At 53.9% G+C, this 26,481-nt stretch overlaps 1 protein-coding gene and 1 long non-coding RNA gene across 28 annotated transcripts in view; one reads left to right on the top strand and one right to left on the bottom strand.

The window, feature by feature from the left end:
• The window catches only part of LOC139805061 (uncharacterized), a 340,345-nt gene that overhangs the window by 35,968 nt on the left and 277,896 nt on the right, over window positions 1-26,481 (top strand). The gene's annotated exons all lie outside the window — the stretch shown is intronic.
• The window catches only part of NCOR2 (nuclear receptor corepressor 2), a 225,672-nt gene that overhangs the window by 36,370 nt on the left and 162,821 nt on the right, over window positions 1-26,481 (bottom strand). For 23 of the 27 annotated variants that reach the window (XR_011729673.1, XM_071763004.1, XM_071763026.1 and 20 more), the window contains 6 exons: window positions 21,748-21,872; window positions 20,670-20,842; window positions 17,739-17,801; window positions 9,637-9,779; window positions 4,326-4,473; window positions 1,432-1,987 (listed from right to left, as the gene is read on the bottom strand). Coding sequence is in view for 26 of the 27 variants with exons in the window: in XM_071763004.1 (XP_071619105.1) it covers window positions 1,432-1,987; window positions 4,326-4,473; window positions 9,637-9,779; window positions 17,739-17,801; window positions 20,670-20,842; window positions 21,748-21,872 (1,208 nt within the window). In the remaining variant the exon portion in view is untranslated. Of the gene's footprint in view, window positions 1-1,431; window positions 1,988-4,325; window positions 4,474-9,636; window positions 9,780-17,738; window positions 17,802-20,669; window positions 20,843-21,747; window positions 21,873-26,028; window positions 26,159-26,481 lie in introns of those variants that run through there. The other 4 variants (XM_071763003.1, XM_071763013.1, XM_071763021.1 and 1 more) reach the window with 3 other exon arrangements.

The raw sequence follows: 26,481 nt of genomic DNA, 5'->3' as shown, positions 1-26,481 counted from the left end.
TTAAACTGGAAAAGCAGAGCTCTGCTGGCCTTGGTTCTGCCTTGCTGGGAGGTTTTCCCCTGTCTGGGCAGGAGGAGAGGGCAGGGAGGGGTGGTACTGGACTCCATCCACAACCAAGAAGAGCACCATGGCCAAGAGGCTTCAGCCCTGCCATGAGGCTGGGGCCAGCAGCACACCCAGCACCCCTCAGCACACCCAGCACTGATTCCAGTGAGAGGAGCTGCTCCCCAGTGTGGCCAGGCAGTATGAGGATGCTCCTGCACGAGCAGAACTCACCCACTGGCTCCTGCACTTATCAGAAGTCAAATGTAGAGATCATAATGGGTGGTGAAGATGGATGACAGCTCCCTACAACTTTATCTTCCAGCTTTGCTTGGTTGTTTTTTTTTAAAGTAAGCCCCATGCAGTCTGCCTACCCTGGAAGCATCTGTCTTGCTGCCAAACTGGCCCTGCAAACCCATGGGAGGGATGCAGGATGCTGGATGCCTCTCATCCCAGCTCTGAGGTGGGGGGTGGGGACAGAGTGCTGTCCCTACATTCAGTGTCAAGGCAGACTTAGAGGTCCTCCCTGACCCAGAAGCCAGGGTGGATAGAAGCAGGACCCATCAGAGAAATCAATGTTACAAAGATGCATGTATTCATATATACTCTTTAAAAAACAGGAAACCCATTTTTGAAACTCTTGAGTGGAGATGGCTCTATGGGAAAGGCCAAGAGGGGAACAGGATTTTTCCCTAAGCAGGATCAGGCCAGTATTTCCCCTGCCTGCCCCAACAGCCACCCAGGGAGGGTCAGAGGCATCCTTGGTTGTGGGATGGGTGAAAGCCTTGGACTGCTGTGACTCAGGTGAAGAGCCAGTGGCATTACTGCAGAAAAACCTGCCCAGCCCACATCATTATCCTCCCTTTATGACCAGGACAGATAATTCACCCTACAGATCCAAGCAACATCTCTGCCAAGGGAGCAGCTCTCCCCATCTCTGCACTGGGAACATGTCCCTGGTGTGATTTCTCTCCTGCCAGTGCTGACTCGGACAGAAACCATTCCCAACCCCAGATGCTGGCAAAGCAGCCTCGTGTCCCTGCACAGCTCTGCTGTCCCTGAGGGCACATTCCTCTCCATTGTGTCACCCAGATGGGCTGTCACCAGCAGACACAGTGCTTCTGCACCCAATGCCCATGGCCATTGCCAAGCAGCACCCATGTGGTGGGACATCACACTGTACCATTGTGTCATGGTACCTTTGCAAGTGATGACCAAAGAGTCACGGTCACTTGGGGACACAGCTGGGACTGTCCCTTTGCCTGAGAGAGCACCTGAGTGCTGACATTTCCAAGGAGGAGCTCACAGAAGCAGACATGGGCACTGTGGCAGGATACACTGATGCTCATCTGGCCCTCAGCCTATGCCCACCTCCTTCCCCTCTCCTACCTGCTCTTGTCCACAGCATCCTGCTCATCCATCTCATCCGCACTGCAGGTCGCGCTGGAGTCACTGTCAGGGTTCACCCCGGGGCCTTTGCTGCTTTTATGGCTCTCCTTCTTCTCAGCCTTGGCTGTCCCCTCTGCCCCTGCCACCCCTCCGCCACTGACGCTGCTTTCCGCCTTCTTGTCATTCCCTTTGTCCTTCTCCGGGCTCTCTTCGCTCTCCTCCTTCTTCACCTCGCTCTTGCAGGGCTCTTCGCTCTCCTTCTCCTCCGGCTCCTCCGTTTTCACCACGTCCACCAACACCTCCTCCTGCACCTTCTCCTCGTTGCTGGGTGCCTCGGGAGCTGCCTCTGGCTGGGGGCTGGCGGTGGGTGCGGGATTGGCAGGGGGAGCGTCGGGAGCCTCAGGGGGTGTTGGAACCTCTTCCAACTTGACTGCCGGTTCTGAGCTGGAGTCACCTCCTGGCCCGGGTGGTGCCTTGGCCCCGTTTTCGCCTCCTTCTTTGGCTTCGGGCCTTGGTGAGGGAATGCTCTCAGTGTCAGAGCTGTTATTTACTGCAGCTGAGTAAAGGGAAGAAATAAAAATAAGGATCAGCCCAAGATTCTCGCTTCCCATATCACTGCCTCCGCCCCCTCCCATGGGAGGAGAACGCCCTCGTTCCTCCAAGGGGGAGATGATCCCAGGTCTGGGACAGCAGTGCCGGGATCCCCAGATCCAGAGCCCAGTAAGCAGAGGGATGCTTCTCCGGGGGTCTCTTTGCTTGGCCAGCATGACTGGTGTTGTTAACCCCCACACCCAAACGCAAAACCACACGCCCAAAAGCCCAGAGCCATTGGGAAACTGGATCTTAAGGGAAAACCCTGGCTGCTGGCTGGATCCTCAGGACAGGACCTGCTCCCTCCTGGCCCTCTCACCCATAATGTCTCTGGGTCAGCTCTGCTCCCCCAGGGCCAGGCACCTCAGTGGCACCCTGCTCGTTGGCTTACGTTGCCTGTGTCCCTGGCTCTGCCACCCCCGGGGCAGCTGGGGACCATCCCGAAACACCAAGCCTGTTTGTTGTTATTTAAGCCGCCAGCAGCAAAGGAAAGGAGGTCAGGGTCAGTGAAAGCAGAGTGCTGGCAGTGCTGAGGGACAGATTAATTATTACATGGAAAGGATCATTCTCAAATCTGCCACCAATGGCTCAAAGTGAGCTGAAAGCACACATGCCCATGCACTGCTGCAGAGGAAGGTGCTGCTGAAAGATTTGTTTCTATGGTTGGAGAGAAGGTTGTTGCCTCCAAGCTTTGCAGGACAAACATGTCTAGGGCCAGAACCACCAGGAGACTTTCACAGCCCCATCTCAGCACATCACCACCAGGCAGAGCTCTCATGCTCATGCCCAAAGGCTTCCTCCCAGGGATTCCTTGACTTGTCTCTCTCCAGAGCAGCACAAACAGCTTTCAAAACTCTTGAGATGAGTGGCACAGAAGGACTCTATCCCAAGAGCTCTATGCTGAAGTACTTTCATCCTTGCTTTCCACAGGAAAATGCACCATGCTGGACAGGAATCTCAGCCTTCTCCAACATTTACTCACTTACAATCATGCACTGAGGTGGTCTATCCTCCCACCCAGGGATAAGGTTTACGGCTCTTTTGGCCAAACCCTCTTCAACTGCCATTCAATGCTGCTCTCATGCCATCACCAAGACATCCAAAGGTGGTTCATCCCAGGTTCAATCAACCTCTAAGCTCCAGCGTGCTCCCTCCAGATACAGAATACGTAGTCAACACTGTAAGCCTCCTGCCAAGTCCTCCCCACCTTCCCCACCTGGCCACAGGGCCCCCCAGACCCTAAGCTTTTCCTTGAGCATCCCCAAATGTCACCAGTGGCCATGCAGAACATCACCCTGACACTTCTGTGCCTGTGATATTTCATTCCCCCCTGCTTACACCTTTCTTCGGCTCTGCTCCCCACCCCAGCAGCAGAACAAGAAAAGAGGCTTGGCACCTCAGGCTGGGGAGCATGTCAAGAGATCCATCTCTAATCTCAAAAATATAATGTTTCCTCTGAAGTGCTCTTACAAAGAGCAATAATTACCTTTTACTTTGTGCCTCTGAGTCACGTATCACCTTGTACAAAGATTTACCTGGAATCTGCCTTGTAATGAGTCACTTGCAATGGTGATTTGAAAAGATTTCCCATTTCCAGTCCCATTAGCCTGAGTGCTCAGGCCAGGAACCAGCATGGTGCCAGCAGTGCGGGTTAAGTTATTAAATTACTTTGACAAAAGTCAAATGGGGCTATTGTTGGAAAATTATGCGCATTTTCTCCAAACTGGCTGCTATGCTTTCTAAGCGATAAATAGCTGAAAATTGTCACTTTCGAGTTGTTTCCTTTCTTTGGTATGGCTAGGAAGGAGGAAAACACTGCCTTAAAAGGGAAAAGCAGGAGGAAAAGACCCACCAAAGTACATCAGCCTCACTAGGCTGTGGCTGTGGCTTCCCCTCCCTTTGCTGGTAGTGCCGGCTGCCAGGAGCTCCACTGCCTGGGGCAGCAGCAGCAATGCCCTGGTGGGACAGGGATGGACACACACAAACCTTGGCAGGTCAACCCTCCTTGAGCCTATAGTAGTGGCTATCAAACTCTGCTGAGTGCTCAGGGACCCTCCTTTGTAGACAAACACCACAAAATATGGTCTACAAGATTGCACAAGCACACCAGGCCCTCATAAGCTGGATATGCTTGGAGCATGTGCTGACGGAAATCAGAAACCAAAGGGCTCCTAAAAATAACCATCCAGACAGACAGACACAGGAGGATGGCAGTGTCCTAGGGCACTCCTGGCACATGTGAAATCCAGAGGCATCCAAAATGCCACGAGCTGAGCCTGTCCCCAGCACCAGAGCCCCCTCACCTTCTGCCTCCTCAGCCATCTCCTCCTCGTTGCCGCTCGTCCCGGACACCTCCATCTCCTCGTCCTCAGCTGCAGGAGGGAAGGCAGCTTCCTCGTTTTGAACAGCAGCGCCTTTTTTCTTCTTCCTCTTGGCATTCCTTTCTTTCTCCTGGGAAAGAAGCAGAGGATGGTGAGAAGGAAAGTCCATGGGAAGCCACGTGGTACCACGCAGCCCTGGTCCTGCACCGCCATGGTCTCCCTGGGTAAATCCCCTGAAAATCTGTCCTTGGGACCAGACTTGCCTGCCTGATGCTCATCTACAGATAACAAAGCTGATGCCCCAGATCTGGCCCAGCCACCATTTCCACGTGCCAACTTTTGTGTCCCCATGGCAGGTGCTGCCAAAGGACTTTGACTCCCGTGCTGGGAAGGCTATCGCCTATGGGTGGTGGAGACAGTCTGTGCAGCACAGCATCCCAAAACTGAGCTGTCTGGTGCCCTGTCCTGCCCTGGGACAGCTCCATCCTCACTCACTGGGACACGTGCTGCAGCCATGAGGGCACAGAGAGCTGCTCCTTCCCACCCACCTAAAGGAAAAGTCTCAGCTTTGCTATTGTTTCCTGCTCTTGTTGCTTGAGTAAATATTACCAGTAGGAACAGGCCCATCATCTCCGGCTCTCCCTGCAAACCCCACATGAATGACGTGTGTAGGACGTTTATTTACATGGATGAAAAGATAAAGCCGTGGTGGAAATGTTAACTTTGCTGCTGGATCTCTGTGCTGGGAAGAGCTGGTCCTCCCCCCCTCCCCAACTTTTCAATCCTCTAAAAAACTTCCAAATAAAACAAACAAATGCAACTGCTTTTTGCTTGGAAACACTGCTCGTTCAAAATCTATTTTTATCAAACAGAGCAGGCAAGAGAGGGGGAAAAAAGGCTCTGTGAAGGCATAGAAAGAACATGGGAGGACAGCAGAGCTCCCCAGTGCCCTCATCCTGTCCTATCCCCATGGTGATGCCCTGGCACTGCCAGTGCCCGTGCCTTGGCCACTGTAGCATTCCAGCAACCCCATGTTCCTGTCTGAAGCAGCAGTTCCCCATCACACTAATGCTGCCACAAGCACTGATGTTACTATGGCAAAGACTTCTCTGCCTCTTACTCACGGGTCTGTGACTCAGCCACCGGCAGGAGAAGGCTCCGTGCTGGGAACCATCCTCTTCCTCAGCACCCTCCATGGCCAGAGCCTGGTGGCTGCCAGCAGAGCTGTCCTGAGGGCACCCTGAGTGCCTCTCCTGGCAGAACCCCCAGCTGGCATTTAGGGAAGCTGATGTGAAAGCCAGGCAAGAGATCCGGGCAACATCCAAAGATCTGTTCAGGCCACCAAGACAGCTCTTACAATGCCAACAGCTTTGGCCCTCTCATACAGTCTTGTTCCTGGCACCTTGCCCACCAGACAAGGGGTGTCTTTCTGCTTGGTCTCTGTAAGCAGCCCCAGGGCCACCAGGTCTGCCACAGGACCATAACTACAACTGTGGCATCCATGGAAGAGTCTCTGTGACCCATGCGTGGGACCAGGTATCTCCCCATCATCACAACACATTCTTAACCCAAGCAATTACCAGTGAGGCCACAGGAAGGTACCAGGACCATTTGCTATGGACACTTTGATGCTGGTTTTGTGCTGTCCCAGCCCATGGGGTCTCTGCTCTCCACCTACCATGAGGTATTTTTGCAGGACCATCCATGACCTGGTGCCATGTGAGCAGCCTGCCTCACCAAAACCACCAACGAGACAGCCTGGGTGCAGTGAGGACACTGAACCCTGCACGAGGGGTCATTCCATGCCTGCTCCTCAAAGCTGTCCTCCCAAGTACCTTGTCCCTAGCCAGCCCCAACCTGCTGACTCCCATCCTGGCAGGGATGGGCAGCATTTCCCTTGCCTCCCTTCCTGCTGTCCCATGCACTCAGCTCTGCCTTCCACCTCTCCAGCAGTTCACCTACACCGCCTGTCCTAGAAAAGGAGCTGGAGATGCCACCAGCCTTCAGGCCTGGTATTTTTCTGGCCTTCTGCCTTGTAGGCAGAGCAGCCGTCCTGACAAATTTAGCCTCTCCTTGCACTCACCACCTGACATGACAGCAACAGCCAAAACAGCTTCCAAACACTGCTACTGACATGGGTACCTCCCATCAGCACCAGGACCAGGCAGTCCCAGACAGGTGTGACGTAATGATGCAGATTTGGGACCACACCAGGACTAGGTCTAACCACAGAGTGACTCCTGAGCTCTGCTGTGGGAGCAGCCAGCAGTGGTGGGAAGAGACAGAAAGATGATCCCACGAGGCAGGACCTCCTTGCTCACCATGCTTGAGGAGGGTTTCAGTTTGCTATCCTGAATCCAATGCTCTGCAGCAAGGTGAGGGAGACTTGTTCACCCTCCAGAAAAAAAGAGGCCACCAGGCTGTCCTCCCCGAGCAGCTCTGCTGTGTGGAACCAGCACCATCCAAAAAAGCAAGGAATTGCAGAGATGTTCCTTGGAAGGGTTCCAAAGATTGGTCCTCCAAGCAGGCTCAGCACCAGCCAAGGAGATAACTTGCCCATCTTCACTATTCAAACCAAAACAAGTCCCAGCAGTCCCTAGACCAAACTGACAATCACATCACAGAGGTCCCAGTGAAGACAACATCTAATCTCCTGCTGCTGACACCAAGAGCAGCTCTAGGGACAGGGTGTACCCCAATGCTTCACTTCCCTTCAATGCCCAGATTAGAGAGCACAGTGCACAGAAGGTCAGGGCAAAGTGATGCTGGTGTCTGGGACACATCTAAGCTGCTTGGCGGTGAAACTAAGCGAAAACACACAGCAGGGCAGATATGGTGAAGCCTGGAGGGGGGCTGACCCTGTCCCAGGTGTACCAGGCTGCCTGTCCCTCAGTGCTGCTGGCTGGCAGGGACACCTTGATCCCCAGGGGATGTTGCAGAGGGATGAGGGTGAGGATCTGCAGCATCCAGCCCTGTTGGAGCATGGTGGGATCTTGGGCTGGAGAGGGGTCTTGTGAGTGCTGAGCAAGGGGTGAAGAGAGAGGGGCTCTGTGCACTGACATAGCCCAGGTGCAGGTCCCCAGCCCCTGTGTGCTCCTTCCCCAGGCCAGGGGAAGGTCCTGGATAAGTAAAAGGATGGGACTTCAAATAAGAACCCCAAACATGGCATGTGAGAGTGTATGGACCATGCAGGCTCTGAAGAAGTGGAAAAGGAGTGTCACCATGCCATACTCTTTTACCTGTGGCAACACAAACCTTTCTACTTCCTAACGCTGGATGTCCCTTGGATTCTCAGAGGGAGAGTCCCCCAGTCCACAAAGCTCCCCTGGCTCTGGCCAGGGGGGGTTCAGCACACAAGGGGACAAGGAGCCACCAAAACACCTGGCCCACTCCTACCCAGTACTGTCCCAGCATGGGACTGAGGGACATCCTGTCACATTTTGGGGACAGAGGGACTTCGCCAGGCTCTACTTCCCATCCCACACTGTTCACTGCTGCCTGCCTGTTCCTGCAGCTCCCCCAAGTCACCTGCATGCTGCTGTAACCTGCTGCCACACCTACCTGGAAGATAAGTCTACAATATTGATGAACCCCATTTAGGAAACAAGTAAGATCTGATAATTAAGTTTACTCTTACTAAAGAAGAGGAAGAAAAGCAGAGCCACTGTGTTTTCTCACGCATGATCTGCACTGGCTGTTGGTGGAGAGGTCAGGGAATAATTTGGGGATGTCACAAAAAAACCAGACGAGGCCACACTGCCTCACCGTGTGCTGCCTCCACAGAGGTCATGGCTGAATACTGGGTGCAGGATGAGATTTGGAGGCTGGGTTTGGTTGTGAATATATTTAGGAGTCAGGAGGGAAGGTCTATGGCAATTTAATCTCAGTTGTTCTTTTATTTTATTCAGCTTTCTGGCATCTGCTATTGCCACAAAACAATAGAGCACAATAAATAACAGCTGAACAGTCATTGTTCCTCTCCACAACCAAATCCCATAGCCTCCAATGCTCAAAAAATAAAATGACGATGCTGATATAAACTGCAAGTAAGAGTAAGCAATTAAGACTGGAGAACTCTAGCGGCTGTCTTGAAGGGAAGGATGCAGGGAAAAATGTGGTTCTGCAGAAAAACACTTCTGTGATATAATTTCTGAAACATTAGGAAGCAAAGTAAATTAATATACACTGGTTCTGCTGCCAGCTAAGCTGTGTGATCTTATTTCAGAGTCTCTCCAGTAATGAACAATGGTATCTTTATAATGTAACATCTTATATTCAGAGGGCTTGATGCACATTTCATTCCACTCTTTATATCAGTTTTGGGGTCTTTTACATAGTTTGTTTGCTTTGTTTCTAAAAACAATTCAGAGAAACATGGGAACACAGGAGTGTCTCTGTGCAGAGAGAATTAATAAAAAAGAATCACCGATGTCTTCTTTTTCTCTCATTCCTATAGACTGACTAGGATATTAAATTCGTGGGTGAGTCATTGAATGTTTTCCTGTCTTTTTACTCTTGCTGTAATAGCTTGCTTGGAGAGATTCCTGCATTGAACATTGTCCTTTGCATTTTCAAAGCACCCCTTGGGGGCTTAGCCATGTGAATTCTATTAGCCAGAAACCAGGAACCCCAGGATATTCTACAAATGAAATAATTATAATCCTCAGTGGCTCTTAGCAGTCTGTCCTATCTCCAGAACACTAAACAAACCCTGCTTCATTCACACCCTGCACTGCCTGCCAGAAAAGAAGCAGCATTATCCCCTTCTGAGGGGAAACCAAGGCACAGAGAAATGTGCACATCTGCTCACAGCCCTGAAGAAAACTGTCATGTGAGTTGGAACCAGCCTTTCCTCACGTTGTCCTAAACCAGATAATTTCTTTGGAGCAAACCAGCAGTTTACCTGGAGTCCCTGCAAAGCACAGAGCTATGGTGCTCTCTGCTCCCTGGGGTTAAACAGCCCAACCTTGACAGCATCAAAGTATTTGTGCAGCCAGGGCTGAGCTGGGGTCCTGGCCAACACACCACAGCCCCACTCCTCCTTCTGCTCCTTCTTATCTCCCTGGGTACCAGCCACAGTCCAGACACCCAGGCATCTCCCACGCAACAGCTCCCCCTCTTCCAGACCTCCTGGGACCAGACAACCCTTTTCAGCACAGCTTTCCACACCCCACGCCCCAGAATTTTCACTCCACTACGTTCTCCAAGATGAGATAAAGACCTTCCTTGGCTGTGGGAAGAACTCGAGCACTTGCTAGGAAGTATCTGTGGTGCCCAGAGACAGAGCTCTCACCATTTTCAGTTTGTGCTGCTGTAGGATCTCATCCAGGTTCTGCCTCTTCTTGTAGTTGAAGTAGAAGTTTTTGCACTGTGACACAGTCTTGGAGCCCACCATCCTGGCAATGGCCGACCAGTTCCGCCCATGCTCAAGGAGACCTGAGGACAAGGGAGGGAGAAAGGAGAAGGTTTTAACACCAGATACACTTGCACAAGGGCAGCATTATCCACGCAGGATGGGAAACATCCCCCGTGCAAGCCAAACTCCACAGGAACAATACGGTCACCAGCACCTGTCTGAACGGCTTCCCAGGCCAGGGGATGACCTACAAGAGCCTGTTTTTCTTTCCAAGGGGAAAAAAAAGGCACTGTGCTGACTGCCTCTGGAAGAAAATCCATCCCACAGCCACATCTCAGCCAGGAGTGTGAGCAGTGCCCCAGCAATGACTTTGCCTGGGGTGAGAAAGTGGTTCAGGGGGTTGGAGCACAGAGTCCCATTACGGATGGGGAGGACCAGCCCCTGGGAAGTGTCAGCACACAGGCACAGAAGCCCAGGTGATGTTCTGGTGTGCCAGATTAGTGCAGACTGCAGGATGAAAAGCAGATTCCCAGGTCAGGCACCATGTCAAGGGCTGCCAATCATGGCCAGACAGTGCCACCCAAGCACAAGGCTCCTACCAGAGCTAGGACAACCCAGAAGGGTGGAAGAGGAGGAAGGAGAGTCAGCACCCCATGTACCTATGGTCTCTGCAGGGGTGCCTGGGCACCTCCAGTTCCACAGCTGGAGGTGGGAAGAAAAAAACTGTGGCCTGAGGATGGGTGCAGAGCACCCTGGTCCATCCATCCTAGGTTCCTAGAGATGACCCAGGCAAGGACCACCCAGACTTTCTGGGAAATAAAATCTCAAAGCCTGCAACCCTTCCTGGTACATGGCCAGTCCTTCCCATGGTGCCTGGTGGTGCTGGAGCTGTGGGACACTGCTTGGTCACACTGGTTTGTCTGGCTCCTGGCTGCCCATGTGATGCCAGCATCAGGCCAACAGCTCCCAGGGTTCTCCCCTGTACCTTGTGTAGGGCACAGAAGGTGCCCATGGTACTGCCACAAAAGGCAACTTCAACATGAACACCAGCAGGTAATGAACTTGCTTAGAGCATCTTCCTTCTTAATTTGTTTTTTTTGGGGGGGTTTTTGCACAGAAGCCACCAAACATGAAGTTCAGGAAGAGGCATCTCCATTCTCCATCCCCAAACCCTTCCCTGTGCCACTGTGGGGCTGAGGACTGAAGTGTTCCAGTTTGTGCCAGGGAGCCACAGCAGCCGTGCCCCTGCCTGGCCCCACTGCCAGCCTTCACCACACTGCTGCCACATGTCACCTAAGGGCCAGCCCAAACTCTCCTTTCACCCAACAATAACCCTCCCAGGGAATGGTTGATCTCAGCACAGCCACAAGCCACAGGAACTCAAGGGATGCCCGTCAGGCAGGATCTGTGCACCCATGGAAGGTGAGGGCACAGCACGGGGCCTGTGGGTGTCTGTACTGAATTGATGGCACCAGGAGAGATGCAACTCCCCTCCCTGCTTCCCAGGTCCTGGAGAAAACCACCAGTACCCAGCACAGCAGGAGTTAACATCCAGCTGGTGCCTGTATCCTGCCCCATCCCTCCCAGCACCAGAGCTTATCAAATTGCATGGAAGAGGCAGGCATCACACGGTGCTGAGCACCACAAAAGGCTGTGGCAAGCCAAGAAACAAGTTTGAGCTTTAACTCTGCAACTCCCAAATGGAGTTTGGGGCTCCAGCCAAACCCATGACCTCCATCACCCCACTGGCAGGCTGAGACTTCTTAAAAATAATAACAATTTTTTTAAAAAGGATGTCTGGCCACCTACCACGAGAGATAACAAGCCAGAGTGGGAGTCCTACCCCCCAGCTGCTGAAGGCTGTGGGGAAAAGAGGACAGTCCCCTGTGTCACAACCTATGGCTGCCATCCAAAGCAAACCAGAGGATCGGCCCCCTTTGCTCATCGCTGTGCTGGTGACCCCACACCAAGTGTGACAGCTGGGGCTGGAGCCCTTTGCTGTGCGCCGGCAAAGCCCCAGAACACCAACACTGTCAGCAGCGTGCAGGGAGCTCCGGGAGCTGCCGGGGGAAAGCAGGACCCGGCACAGCGCTGCCCAGGGCTGGGGGAAGGGGAAGGCAAGGGGGGGGAGCGGGGTGACAGCTGCCAGTGCCAGCGGTCCCCAGTGCGGTGTCACCTTTGCCAGCTCACGAATGCCCCTTCCCCTGCCCACCGCAGTGCTGGGGACTGAGGACTCTGCCGGGGGAGCCCGCAGGCAGGTGGTCACATCCCTGCCGGGCTCAGGAGGAGGCAGCTGCCTGCAGCCCCCGGCCAGGAGCCCTGCCTGCCACTCCTCTTACATTCAAACCAGAGCAAACCAACACCACCTGCTTCCCCACGGTACCGGATCACCCGAGACACCCCAGGCCACGACACTGAACCCTCAGCTCAACAGCCTGACCGAGGGGAGGGGGGGGGCTGGGCTCCTCCAGCCCCTGCACCCCCATCCCCAACCCGCGCTCCCCATCACGGCCCTTGGCTCCCCAGCGCAACTGAAACTATGACTAACGAGTTATCAGATCCTAACCAAGGCTGAGCTCCCGGGCTGGGACGCAAGGTCTGCCCGCAGACACGCAGCTACACGCAGCTCTGAGGTGAACCCCATCCTTTGCACCCCAAACGCCGGACTTACGTGCTCCGGCTCCGGCGGGCAAGGAGCGAGCCCGGAGCTTGCAGCGGGTGAGCCAGGAAGGACGTGGGAGTCGGGGCACTTCTTCAAAGCCCCCTTGGGCACGGCAGCCTGCTGTAAAGCGCTGCGAGTGCTCTGCTCACACCCTCCCCACGCATTTTGCTTTCGCTCCCTCGCAGCAGCCGGAGACGAAGAAGAAAGCAAAGCTGGTTCCTTAAATCCCGGGGGCGAGAGGATTTCAGAGCCATGGGCGGCCGAGCAGCGAGCGAGCGGACACCGAGGTTGGAAACCGGGTCACGGGCGGGAGACTCCTGACCCCGATGCCAGAAGTTGGTGGGAACACATGCTCCGGCCCCAGCTCTCTTCCCTCCGGTGGGGCTGGAGCCAACGGCGTCCTCCGCGCTCCTCCGCTCGCTCGCCCGAGCTTCCCAGTCAGCGGCAGGCGCGGTTGTTAAGGTGGATGGAAGTGCCTCCGGTATTTTCTCCCCTACCTCACCTCCTCTCTCAGCAGGCTGTGTGGCTTCAGGAGATGCCAGACGTTGCCAAGAAATAATAATAATTAAAAAGAAAAAAAGAAAAAGGAAAAAAAAAAAAAAAAAGCAAAGCAGGAGAAAAGGGGAGGGAACAGCCGACCGTGCGCCGCAGCTCTGCTCCTGCCAGCCCGGGGACGGGGAGCCGGTGCTGTCGGTATGTGGCGGAGCAGCGAGCGAGTTCTAATCTGTTCCTCTGGCTGACCCGGGGCTTGTTGCATCTGAATGTGACCTCTAGACAGAGCATTAATAACGAACGTGGCGCTGACCCAAGCTGACAAGGGGTGCGGCGGCTTGGCACCCGCTCCCGCCCTCCCTCCCTCACTTTCTGTCTCCCTCGCTCTCCTCTGAATGTCAGCGGCAGGGGGAGGGATTCAGGAAAACAAAGCTTGGCTAATAGTTTCCTCCTCTCTCAAGTGAATCAAAGGCGCTTTTCTTCGGGGAGGTGAGCGCCGGCGAGCCCAGCACCGCACCGGCGGGATGCTGTGGTACCCCCACACAGCGCGTGTCCGGAGGAAGACGGATGGCGAGAGGTTTGGCATCGGTTTCGCCATGCACCGGAGGCTCCTGTACCAGCGAGGGGAGGATGGAAGGAAGAGGAGCCCAAAGAGCTCGGGATCGTGTGCTCAGTGTTTGGAGGGCAGAGGAAAAGCCCGGCGGGGCAGCGCGGCAGGCAAGGGCCGTCAGCTCGCACCCTTCAGCTCTCGGCAGATGCAGGTTTGTACCGGAGCTGTTCCAAGGCTCTCCCTGCTCCACCCAGGCCTCGGCGAGGGTGGAGGGAGCTCGTAAAAGGTCCCGTAATGGGAGCTTAAGCGGATTAATAGATCAAGGCTACAGGGGAAAAACTAAGTGCACTTATTCCCCCTATGCCCAACGGTACCTGGTGTGATCCTCCCACAACCCTTGCGGGAGTGGGGATGGAGAGTGGTTCTGGCTATGGCACAGCCAAAATGTGCCATAACCCCATCCCGGAGAAAGACTGGCACTAAGGACTTGGCAACAACACCCAAGCCATCTCAACAGCATGGTTGGCATCACTGAGCTGCAGGTGTGCATCGCAGAGCTGCTCCACCACCTGCCCCCCATCTCAGGGTGGTTTGCAGTGTGTGGGTGAGCCAAGGCACAAGGAAGGTGAGTAACTGCTCCAGGGCCACAGAGCCAGTGGGTGGCAGAGCCAGGCAAGCACTGGGCTCCTGATGCCATGCCAAGGAAAGCAGTGGGGACTGTGTGTGGGCAGTGAGCCCACATCCCCACAAGCACCGAGGATGGTGCCGGAGGGACCATCAAGCACCATGGCTGTAGGTGATGCTCACCCTTCTTTGGGAAGGTGATGCTGGGACCAGACTGCCACACTCCCACTGTACCTCTCCTTCTGCATCTGGACACCAGTGCATCTCTGATGTGCCCCATGGCTACAAGCTTCCAGCAAAACTCCCCAGCAGCCCGGTCAGCTCAGCTCTAGTGCCATCTCCCCTTCTGCAGGCCCTGGCTGAGAACCCTGAGTTCCTAGGTCTCCCTTTCGGAGAAAGTGGCTGCTGGACCAGTGTATCAACATGTGTCAACAGAAACATCTACCCTGTGCCCTTGACCATGGTCTTGCTCTGTTCTTCTCCTTCTACCTTCCTTTTGCACTGTGTCCCCATCCTTTTATCCTGGGAGGGGATGGGAAGCCTGTCTGCTCCCCAAGAGGTGCTGTACCCTCCAGTCCAGCTTGGGGAACTTGAGCCTCCAGCATCAGGCAGCCAGTCCATGAGCTGCCACTCCTGGTGGACCCAGTTCTCCTCCTTCACCTGGTTCGGGTATTATTCCTGCTCCCCTATTGTTGAAAAAATAACACTCAAAATTAAAATGTAGGCTGTAAATTATAGTACTTAGCCAGCAGTTCCCCCTGACAGGCCTTTTGTGTTTCACTTGCTGACACTCGCTCGCAGTTTGCTCCTACGTGCTCGAGAAATGTTCAGTCAGGGGTGACAGAAAGTGCAGCTCTGGGGGCACAGCACTATGGGCACTATCCCAGGGGTGACACCTTGACTAAAAAGCATGAAGATCAGCCCCCAAAGAGTATCTTCTGTATCCAGGGAAATACTTCACATCTACCAAAAATTAACTACTCAGGAGTCTTCACGGGTTATTTAAGTCTGTGGTACCAGCTTTTTATATTGGTGCCCAGCTCCTCTGCCTCATCATGCTGACTCCATCCCATGGTTTCTCCAGATCCCTGGCCTGGAAACAGGCATGAAGAGCCTGAGCTTGGCTCTGTCCCAGGGACAAGGAGCAAAGAACCTCAGCAAAGTGCAGTAGGACCACAGGTGAGTGAGAAACTTCTGCTTCCACACCGCCTCTTTCCAAAGAACAAACCCACTTGTTAGATGCCAGGGGAGGAGGGGAAAACCCAGGGCCAGGGCAAGGACAGATACCAGACTTTAAAGAGTAATGAAAGTTACACAAGTTACACTGAAACCTCCTGGTTCATCAAGTTCACCACCAGCACTATCGTGGCTGCTCTGCACTGCCAGGGCTGCAAAACTCAGCGGAGGGGCTGGGGTGACAACAAACCCACCCAGCTCTCCAGGATGGTGCTTGCCTGCTGCTCACAAACTCCCTGCCAGCCTACCTGGAACTCCTGCCTGCACAGACTCCGACCAGGGGGAATTTTGCCTTCTAAGAAGCAGCCTCATCCTGCTGCCCAGTCTCTACACTCTGCCTGGCAGCTTTGGAAGGGGGAGAAACCTTGCGCAACTCTAGTTAATCAAACCCCTCCTGCTTTTAGGATCACAGCCACAGTGCAACGAGGCAATATCAGAAAATCACGCTAGCCCATAATTATACCAATCTCCACACTTTTTGACAGACTAGTGAATCAAAGTTTATTGCATAATAAAAGCGTCATTAAGCAAGAACTTTCCTCTTGCTAGGTTTCTGCTCCCCTAGTTAACTTTAATAACACAGTACCCCCCTTTATTGTCTCTCCCAGCAGACACAGTCCTGCCTTCTCCTGCTTGGAAACTCCGTGCAGCTCTGGGACTCTGGAGCAAAGCGGACAACTTTGGCATTTCATTATGCCAGGGCTTTTTTTCTCTTAACTCTCTAAGCGGGAAGGGGACGCGGTTTCACACCACACACATTAAAGCAGGGGATGGGCAGCAAGGCCAGGCTGTTAAGACTCACTTTCTATAGGATTCAGTTCTTACTTTTTTAACTCCCTGAACCAGCTGTCTGTGAAGAGTCTGCCTGGAGCAGCCAGGTCCTTACGCTGAGGATGGTGCCCATGTCTTGGAGCACAACCCTCTGCCACCACCTCCTCCAGCCCCTGAGGTTACCTCCAGAGTTTCACAACTGCTGAGAGTCAGAAACCCCCACCACGCCAGTCCCTGGAAATGCCAAACCAAGCATTGAAGCAGCTGCTTCCTGGCAAAGGGGAATTTGGCTTCTCTGCACAAGCCTGGTGTTGCAATCTCTGTTTCCCAGGTTGTAAGGGAGGGGAAAACATCATCAATCGGGCTTTACACCAGCAAATTGCCCTGCCCCATCCTGGCCCCTGGGCTGGAATAACGCTACGTGCTCCCACACTTCATCCTTCCTCCACACAGGCTTTGGCACCTCATTTTAAAACTCCTTAAGCGCGCCTCCAGAATCCAGCAGAAAACAGCAAGAGGCACTTTTTTTAGCAACCAGATGCAATCTCCAAAAAGAAAAGCGGCACTTAGAAAGGATCCCTCCAATGACCCTCCCCTGCTCAGCACCTGCTCGCCCCATTACCTGGCCCTGGGCCAGTTTGCTTGATTAAGGTCTATCTATTAAGTTTTGTGTCTATAGAGAGCCCTGCTCAGCAACACATAGGATTGGCACTGGGCTGTAGAGAGGGTTGGAACAGCTTAAAGGCGAGTGAGCCAAACACTCTGGGATATTCACAGGCAAAGTAATCCAATCCCACAGCTCCCATCGGCACCTGGGCAGCCGGTGCTCCAGAACATGTAATCACCATCCCAGCAGCAGGTGCATTTTCCAAGCAGAGCCGAACACACTAACATGCCTGTTTGCATTTGCCATCCCCAAACGACCCTCATTTCCATTTTAATTTCCCATTTACAATCGTCACTGGGCCAGGAGAGTCAGCAGCCGTACTAGTGGGATGCACGGGCTGGGGACGTGAGCTTGACAGCCCATCAACAGGACGTGACTTTGGAAAAAAAAAAAACAACAAAACACCAAAAAACACAACAACACTAAAGCAGTGAAAGAGCTGGCACAGGAGCGGCACGAAGGGGGGAAGTGGCAAGAAGGGCTGTGCTACACTCAGCACTTTTTAAAAACAGTCACAGCAAAGGCTCTGAATCAGGGCCAGGATGTAAAGTCACCCCACGTTGCTTGCAGCCCCAGCTCTCACGAGCACCCTGGCACACGGCTGTGGAGTGCCGGGGTTCACCATCCTTTCCCTAAATCCCGGAGCTGCAAATGCTCTCGGTGTGTCTGGAACAGATTGTGCTGATAGCACAAACCTCCAGAGAGTGGCACGAAGCTGCACCTCACGCTACAGGCACCAGAAGCTGCGAAATCCAACAAGCGAAGAGCCATCCCCATTCACTGTGGTCAGGTCCCTCCTTGTGGGACAAGTGTGGGCTCCAGATACTGCCCAGTGTTGGCACAGCTCCCAGAGTCAGAAAGGCCAAACATGCCACTGCCTGCCTTCCTCTAACCCCCCACACCAAGGCTTGCCAGGAACAAACCAGCACTGAGACAGATAGAATATGTCCCTACAGCTCCAGGCCCACTGTCTGCCTGTCTCCAGTGCTCAGAGACAGTCCAGAAATGACAACAGAAAAAAAAACCAAGTGGCTTACCTTTTTTTGCTGTCTCCATCTCCTCTTCAGTCCAGCGAGAGCTTTCATTCATCTCCAGAGAGGCTGGGAAGGAAGAAGGAAAGGAGAGAAGTCAGTGAGACTGGGACCCAGCTGGTTTGGAGGAGATACCCCAACACCCCAACCCCATCCCACAGCCTGTTTTTGGAGGCAAGAAAGACACTGCAGTGCAAAAGGGCTTCTGTGAGGAAAGCTTTCATGGTGCAGGCTCTCAAGGCTTTTCCACAGTAACAGCATCCCCTGGGATGTCTCTGGCTGAGGCACAACCTCTCCTCTGGGACTGGAAGACAAGCCACATGCCAACACAAGGTACCTAAGATGGAGCCAACTTTGGCTGTGTGCTTTGGAGGTGGCAGACACAGGGTGGGACTGTCACCCTCGGTGGAGACGGAGAAACAGCATCACCTCAGCAGTGACTCTGGCTGACCACGTCCATCAAGGGAATCAGTGTGTTTGACCACAGGCTCCCTTGGTGCCATCACAGGGTTCCCAGACATCTCAGAGCCACTTCCAGCCATGCTGGGGGCTCACCTGGAGCAGTGCCCATCGCAGGGGAATGTGTTGCTCTGGCCAGGAAAGGCAGAGAGGGGAGTCAGCACCTGATGGTCCCTCTCTCCCCCATCCCAAGCACCCTGCTGGGGACACCAAAGTTCTGCATAAAGCCTTCACTATGCAACAGTGCTGCTGGCAGCCTGGCACTAGGGCAAACCCTACAATAACAAACCAGGGCGTGAGTCAGAGACAAAAAACAACTCGGTAAGGAAACAGATTTCCGGCTCAGGCTGCCAAGGGGTTATTACTCTAAACAACAGGCAAAGCATTATTTCAACAGTGATGAGAGATATTTTGACAGTGTCCTTTTAAAATGGAAAACAGGCTGATAGGTTCAGGATAAAGGATATGGGCAAGGAGAGAAGGAAGCATCTTCCAAGAAACTCCACAAGAAACTGAGACCCCATGGGAGGACAAGGCAGACTGTGATGCCCTCAGCACCAGGCAGGGGAATCTCATTCACAGCCATCTGAGCATGGCTGCAGGTGTCACCTCCTGGATGCCAGTGCAGGTCACAGCTTCCCCAGAACCTCTGTCCCTTGGGACACCAGCTAAGATGGAGGGAAATTGATACCTTGCCTCTTCCCCTGGCTGTGGGCAGAGCTGGGGCCACCTCTCTCATTTACATAAAATTGAGTGTCCCCAATGTGCTGCACTGGGCCCTTTGCTCAGCTTGAGGACAACTGTTATTGCATGGTAAAGAAATGTCAAAGAAACAGCCTGTTTGGGTTGATTAATGGTATTTACTGAGGTTGCACAGTTATGAAACAGATGCCTACGGGGAGCTCCGGCACATTGCAGTTAAACCACAATACGGTTTTGTGTTGTTTTTTAATGTTCAATTGGTATTTAAAATGCAATAACTTTCTTAGCCAGCCTAAATTAAAGCACTACTGGAGAGACATAAAGTGAAACCAATTGCTCAGATATGTCACTGGAATTGATCCATTCCCTTTTCCCAATTTACCATGATCTAAAGTCTTTTTCCTGTGTTCGCAGTGAAGTTTGTTGAGGATTCTGAGATGCTGGGATGAAAAAACCCCAAACAAATGAATCCCATCTAAGTTACTGGCATTATCTACTGCTTCTTTGCAGCATTGCTTAAGATTGAGAAGGAAAGCAGGGCTCTGTTGTGCTGGGAACTATTTATATCGCCTGTATGAAAACAGAGTGCTCGCAATCAAGGCTTCAGCCAGTTGTCAGCAGAGGAACAGGGAGGCAAAACACCTCCGGATGATTTATAGCACATGGAACAGAACAAGCAAGAAACTGCACAGCAAGGAATATGAGAGGAGTCACCCGGCTTTTATTTTTACTCGCCTTAGGTAGCATGGTAATAATTTTGTACTTGATAAAGAGTAACAAAACTAAGGAAAACAAGCCAAATCTCTTGATGTGTTGGCTTCTTCCAGTCAGTGTGTGAGCAGTTTCCCTGGGCGAGCACTACCGGTGCTGCAGGTAAGAGAGGGAGATGCACCTGATGTGGACTTGCAGATGCCACCCTGACTTCCCACCTGACCCAAGACAGGTGCTGTGGTGCCATAGCCAATCACTGCTTGTGACTGCAGTGGCTATGGCCAGCACGCTTTGCCTCATCTGAAGCTGCTCCCAGGTTCTTCCCACTGAACTCAGCCACCCCGCAGCCTTGTACAGGTAGGATGGGAAGGAAAATAATGACCACTGCACCTGGCTGGCTCTGGATGGGAGGACCAATGTGGGAAACACTGCTTTTTGTGTAGAACAAGTCCAACCTGGGGTGCACAGCATGAGTGCAGCTGTAACCTGCTGCTGCCTGACCACAGCCATCACCTGCAGAGATGAAGCAGGGACCAGCCCAATTCCCAAGGCCAGGGGGCGGTCAGGAACCCTGAAGGCTCCTTGAGGTCCAGGCAAATTTGAAAACACAGAGGGCAGAAGAACTGGCAGGGCCCCAGGCAAGCCCTGGAGGGCAGAGCAGGCTCCTGCTAAGACCCTGAGGGTACTCGTAGCCTGACTCACTGAAGAGGGAAACACACCTCCGGGTGGAGGAGGTGCAGGAGCCCTGCACGACCTCAGCCAACAATGTGCTGCTAAAAACGACAGCTTCCCTTTTAATCTTTCACAATACTTTCCCTCTGAGGCAGTAAAACCCTTTAACACTCAGCCAGGACATCCCAGGCTTCCACATACCTCTCCTTTACCCTGCTGGATAATTCACCATGTCGCCAAACCTCACCGCTGCCTCCCTGAAAAGGAGGATTTCACAAAGCAAAACCCTCTGTGAACAAGGAGCAGAGCAGGGTGATGCCCCATCCCAGCACACACCCCAAAAAAAGCCCTGCCAAGACCCGCCCCCCCATCCCCACAGACGCTGCTACCCACCCAGCTCGGCGCTCTGCTGCGGGGTGGCCGCCTCCTCGTTGTTGGCTTCGTTGGCCATGGAGCGGGTGATGCGGCCTTTGCGCCTCCCCTGGCTGTTGGCGGTTTTGCGACCCTTGGATGTGACAGTTTCCTTCTCATCGTTGTCTTCCCCAGATGTGTCATCGTTCTTGTCCCTGCAAAACCGGGGAAGAAGTAAAAACGTCGTGGGGTTGATCTCATTTTTAGGTCAAGCAATCGTGTGTTTGGGATTTTATTTTTTTTTCTTTTTAATTTTTGTTAGTCTTTTGATGGGGGAAGGTCTGCTTTTTTTTTTTTTTTTTTTTTTTTTTTGGCACACGCAGGCTCTTTTCCCAGCTGGGAGTGGGCTGGATTCGTGGTGGGGTGATTTGCAGTGGGGTTTGCTTTCTGCAGCTGGCTGCAGCTCCACCACCAAGTGCACGCAGAGACCTGACAGAGACAGGTTTAATACCAGACCATTCAAATTCATCCCTGCCTCCTCCTCATTTATCTTCCTGAAAGGGACCTGCTGGTAAATGTCTACGCAGCCTAGATATAATGAAGCCAGATGTTCTTTTAAACCAAGTATTAAGCCCATTACAGCTAGCTAACAGTCTGCGTGCCAACCTTTCCCCACCACAGCTCTGCTGCTCCTGTTGGGTGGGAGGGTGGCAGGACCAGCTGAAGCCCTTTGTCTGGGAGCACTCACATTGACATCAATAATGCTAAAAATGAAGTGCCACCTTCGGCTGTGCCCAGATTGCTCTCCTCCAGCTCCCTGAGGCTCTTCCAGCAATTAGTTGTTGGAGGATCAGAGGGGCCTTGTGGGTAGATTTAGTTTATATATATATATATATATATATATATATATATATATATAAGTGTAACAGAGTTGCTTTCCCAGTTTGGGAGCAGCAGGAAAGAGGAATGAAGCAGAGCAGGCTCTGCCTTCCCCTCCCTGAAGAAGAGGTGAAGTGGGCACACATGGTCCTGCATGGGGTCAGGCATCCCTGGACCATGTCATGTCCCATCATTGCATCCCACTGCTGCATCCCACCACCACAGCCCCAACCCTCCTTACTTTGTCAGTTCTTCTTTGTCATTTTCTGTTTCCTGCTTGTCTTCCTCCTTCTCTCCCTCCTTCTCCTTTTCTTTCTCTTTTTCATCTTTCTCTTCTTGGCTGCTCCGGGGCATTTGCTGCTGCTGCTGCAAAACAAGAGACATAAAACAAACCAATCCCTGAGTGCTGAGGCAGATACATCACAGCACCTGGGCCAACCTAAACAAAGTGGAGAAACAATGCTGGGGGGCAAGCAGCCAAGAGGAAAGAGTGCTGCAGGCAGAGGGTGCAGGCAGGGCACTCCCAGAGACCATGGGGGCTGAAAGCTTTTTGGGGAGATCAGAGGATAGGGAGGAAGGCAGGTGAGAACAACCCTCTGCTCCCTGCAGATGGTGGCTTAGCAAGACTGGTCATGACTTGCACCCAGTGGGATGCATTTTGCTGGAGCACTAGAGACTACGGGGGCACCAGAGATGCCCCGAGGCTCAATGATTCCAATGCTGCCATTTTTTTCCCAAGCAATTGACATGGGCCATGGGGAAAGTTTACAGCACTCTCAGCAAGAAGGGAAGATGCCTGGTACCCTGCCCACTCTGTACTCCCTGGCACCCTGGGAGGAGGCCTTGCACACAACCTCCCCAACACTGCTGCTGTTGCTGGGACCGAAGGCACTGTGATACCCAAGGGAGGGCCGCAATGATTATAATAGTTCTGGATTTTGTTTCAACATCTGCAGGAAGGAGGATGCTGGGGAGGCCTGGTTCCCCTGACCTCCCTTTCCTCTGGCGACCGGCAAATGAGAAACATTTTATAGAGAAGTAGAAATTAGAGACGGTAGAAATTAAAGAAGTAGAAATTGGAGACCATTCTGCTCCTGGCTAATGCAAGGCTGCTCGCTCCAGGAAACCCACCCTGGCTCGCCCAGCCCCTGCCTGAGCTGCAGAGCTTCCACCACCCCCTGGGAAAGGGCTTGGGGATGTAACGGGGTGGGGAAAATTGCCTTCAAGTGGCTTTATCAACAGAAAGTATGATCCCAGGTGGCCTGGTCTGGCTGGCACAAAGCCATTCAGTAAGTGTGGATGAGGTGTGCCCACATCCAGCGGGAATGGTCTGTCCCTGATCCACAGGAACTGGGAGGCTGCCTCAAACATGATTGTCCCCACAGCAGTGATGCTGGGTAGCAGCTAGATCATCCACCCCAACAGGCTGATGCTAAAATGAGAAGTGTGGCACTGTCAAAATGGACAGTTTAACAAAAACCTTCTGATTCTTTCAGGTCCTAGATCAACTGAAGTCCTTATAACACATACACTGCCATCCCCCAAATCCTGTGGACTTTCAATTCCTTCTTGTAAAAGAGGAAAGCAGCTATGTTGCCAGGATCAGTGATGGGCAGCACATGGGTGAGCCTGGCAGCCTTGGCCAGCCCCTGTGCCACCTCCATGCCAGCACAGGTGGAAACACACCCATGCAGCATCAACTCGCACCCCCAGAAGCAGCTCTGTTGGATGCAGGGCTGGGAAGATCCAGGACAGGAGAAGCTGGGAACACTGGGGGTGTGCAATCAGTTGGTTTAGATCTTCCAAAGTCTATAAATCAATACAGGTAGGGTAAAGGTCTGTCTCCTGCAGCAGCTGGCCAAGGGACAACATGGTACCTGCGTGCAAAGCACTGCCCTTGCCAGGCACAGCCAGGTGGGTTCGGGAGGTGACAGGTCTGCACTGGCTGCAGAGGAGCAAGGGGCACCCATCACCCAAGTTTCCCTGAACTCTCTGACTCCCTGAGTCATGTCGTGGCTAACCCTGAGCATGGGTTCAGCCCAGACAAACACCCACGAAGTAGAGGGCTGTGACCAGCGAGGAGGAGGGCAAGGAGCAGGGCAGGCTTGGCTCCAGCTGTCACCTCCCACCTGCATCCCCTTCACCAAGGGCTTCAGTAAGGGAGAGGAGTTCAGATGAACTTCACAGTACTATCATCCCATCATGTGTATTTTCTTCTGAAGGATGCTCTGAAACCCTGCATCCTGGAGATTTCAGCTGTAAATCTAGCTGTGACCATGAGTCTTGCCCCAGCATCAAGCTGGCACAGGCTCCCCAGGGAAGCTTCAGCATCATCTCATCTTTACTCTGTGCTTGTTCAGCCCAGGGGGCTGTCACCTTAAGGAGTCACTGCAGCTCTTCCCCAGGGGGCACTCTGGTATGGCAGGATGCTGGTGAGCTCCCCATGCCAGCCTAGAAAAGCTGAGGTGGAAAGGGAGGGAGAGGCGCAAGTGGCCACAGAGGCAACACAGGTGCTTCCCCAGAGAGGCATCTGACAAGGTCCACAGTGACAAGGACAGGTAAACTCGGGTGGCCTGGCTTCAGAAGGCCACTGAGCATCCCTCTTCTCCAGGAGGTTCCATGCCCAGCCTGGTGGGACATCAAACAAGGGCTTCTGCCAGCACAGAGGAGCATCTCAATCCAAGGATGCCCTCTAGTGCTTGCCCTGCTCCAGCCATGGCAGGGAGCCCAGTGCCAGGGGGAGAGCTGGGCCAGCACAGCACCCTGTGTACAGTGGGATGGGATGGCTCTCACTTGCCAGACCTTTCCTGCTGGGCATAAATTGGGCAACACCACCAGTACGAGGGATGGGAAGTGTCCCCTGCTCCACCTGTAGCTAATGTTCATATCTTCATCTGAAAAAAGGCTCCTGGCCAAATGCTGCATTGAACCATGGCAAGCATGTGCTAAAGCTTGGCTGCATGGTACAGCACCCCTAAACACCTCAGGAAACACCTCCAGGGACAGCCACACTCACGAATGCCACCACACATCCCTTCCAAAGCACCTGGAGATATGTGCTGGGCTGGTGTCAGCACTCACAGCCCTGGGGAGCCAGTGGGCATGCGGGGGTCTCACACAACAGCACAAGATCTCAGCTACAAGGTCCCCTCTGGAGGCTGACCATAGTTGCCACCTTGGCTCATCCTTACTGCATGCTCTACCCCAAACCTCAGAGAGGTCAGCACCGGAGCCAGACCATGGCATGGCACAGCAGAGGGAACCCACCAGCCAGCCAGTCCCCTCTCCCAGCACATGGCTGCCCCCACGGGAGGATATTCTTAGTGCTGGATGTGGACCAACTCTGGATGATTCAAGGGATGGGACGCCATCCCAAAGCGTGACAGGCCAGGAAATGCTTCCCCAATTACCGGCCGATGTTTCCCTCTGATTCATGCTGCCCCGGCTAGAGGTGGACCAGCAGGTGGGTCGGCTCTTGGCGGACGTGCCAAAGGCCAGCACCAAAACTGCTCATCTCCCGGCAAGCTTCAACCTCTATCCACCTACATCCCTGCCGCCCTGGGGCTGAGGCACCCACCTCCCAGGAGGCAAAGCAGGTACGTGCTCCCCACCCGGTACGGAAAGGTGAAGGGATGTGCCCGAGGCCAGGGAAGGTGCCTGTGGGGAGGACAGGGCTGTCCCTCCTGTCCCTCCCTGCCAGTTCTAACCCCCGGACCGCCCTTCCTCCTCAGCCTTGCCGCCGCTTGTTTTTGCTGCCGACACATCCTGTTTATTTTAAAAAGGCCCCCGGACAAAACTCGCACACGGGGCCGATCCTGCTCCGAGTCCACGGGGACAGGCGGCCTCTTCCCCCGTGCTCCGGCCTGAGCTCCTCCGTAATTACAACCATCTGCTCACCTCTACCCCAATTTCCCACCGGCCCCGGAGCAGCTGGAGAGGAGCAGAGAGCTGCCAGGCCTCCCGGGAACACGGCCCGCTCCGTGGCCAGCCCTCGACGGGGCCCGCAGCCCTGCGCGCAGGCTGGCCCCGGCCCCAGCCCCAGCTCCCCTCCGGAGGGACACGGCTCGCCCGGCTCCATCGGGCTGGCACCACACGGGGATTTCAACCACTCTAAGGCTCTGCCTCCAACCAGGCTTTTGGGGGACGTGGGACTCCAGGTAGGTCCCGGACAAGAAAACACCGGCCCTGCCGAGGACCCAACAAACTCGCCGCACTTCCCGGCAGCGGCTCTGGCTGAGAGAAAGACGCGGCGAGGAAGAGGTGCAGCTCCTCCCACTTTGTTTACTTCCTCCGCCGAGGCACTGCCTGCTTCGGGAAGCGGGACGGGTGGGCAGGAGGAGGTGGGGGAAGCAGCTCCCCACCTTTACGCTCCCCAGCCCCGCCGAGACGCCTTGGCACAGTGACGGTGAAAACAGCCGGAAACCCCTTTCCGGCCGCTCCGACATGTCCCCTGCCACCAAAGCGCCCTGTTCGCACGCTCACCATCAGCTCCGGACCCTCAGGGCTCCCCCATTTCACTCACCTCCCCGCTCCCCGGCTCCCGCGAGCGGCCGGTCCCCAACAGCCCCATCGCCAGCTCCCGGCCCCTGCTCACCGCCCAGCCATCCGGGCGCGCTGTGCCTCACATTCTCCGGCTCTGAAGGCTTCCTGACGATTTGCATAGTTAAGCCGTAAACTAACCACAACATTCCTCTTATGATTTTGCAATCTGCTGGAATAACGTGGTCGCTCTAAGTCGAGTCGATGAATCATCATCTATAAACCACAGCTCTCGTCACCGAGGCTTTCAGTGCTGGCTGCAGCCAGCGTGATTAATCCACCAGGATGCCAAGCTGAACCTACGGCGCAGGGCTATTTATTTTCCAAATTTGCAAACCTCCGGAAAAAGACTGCTCCTGCCTCCCGCATCCCCTCTGCAGGGAGATACGCTGGGCTGCAGCAGGAGACCGAGGACCGTGCCAGATCCCTGTGCTGA

This window comes from Heliangelus exortis, chromosome 19 (assembly GCF_036169615.1).
Source record: "Heliangelus exortis chromosome 19, bHelExo1.hap1, whole genome shotgun sequence".
NCBI classification, from domain to species: Eukaryota; Metazoa; Chordata; class Aves; order Apodiformes; family Trochilidae; genus Heliangelus; species Heliangelus exortis.
The sequence above is the reverse complement of the archived record's forward strand: the minus strand, read 5'-3'. Positions and strand labels throughout refer to the sequence as shown.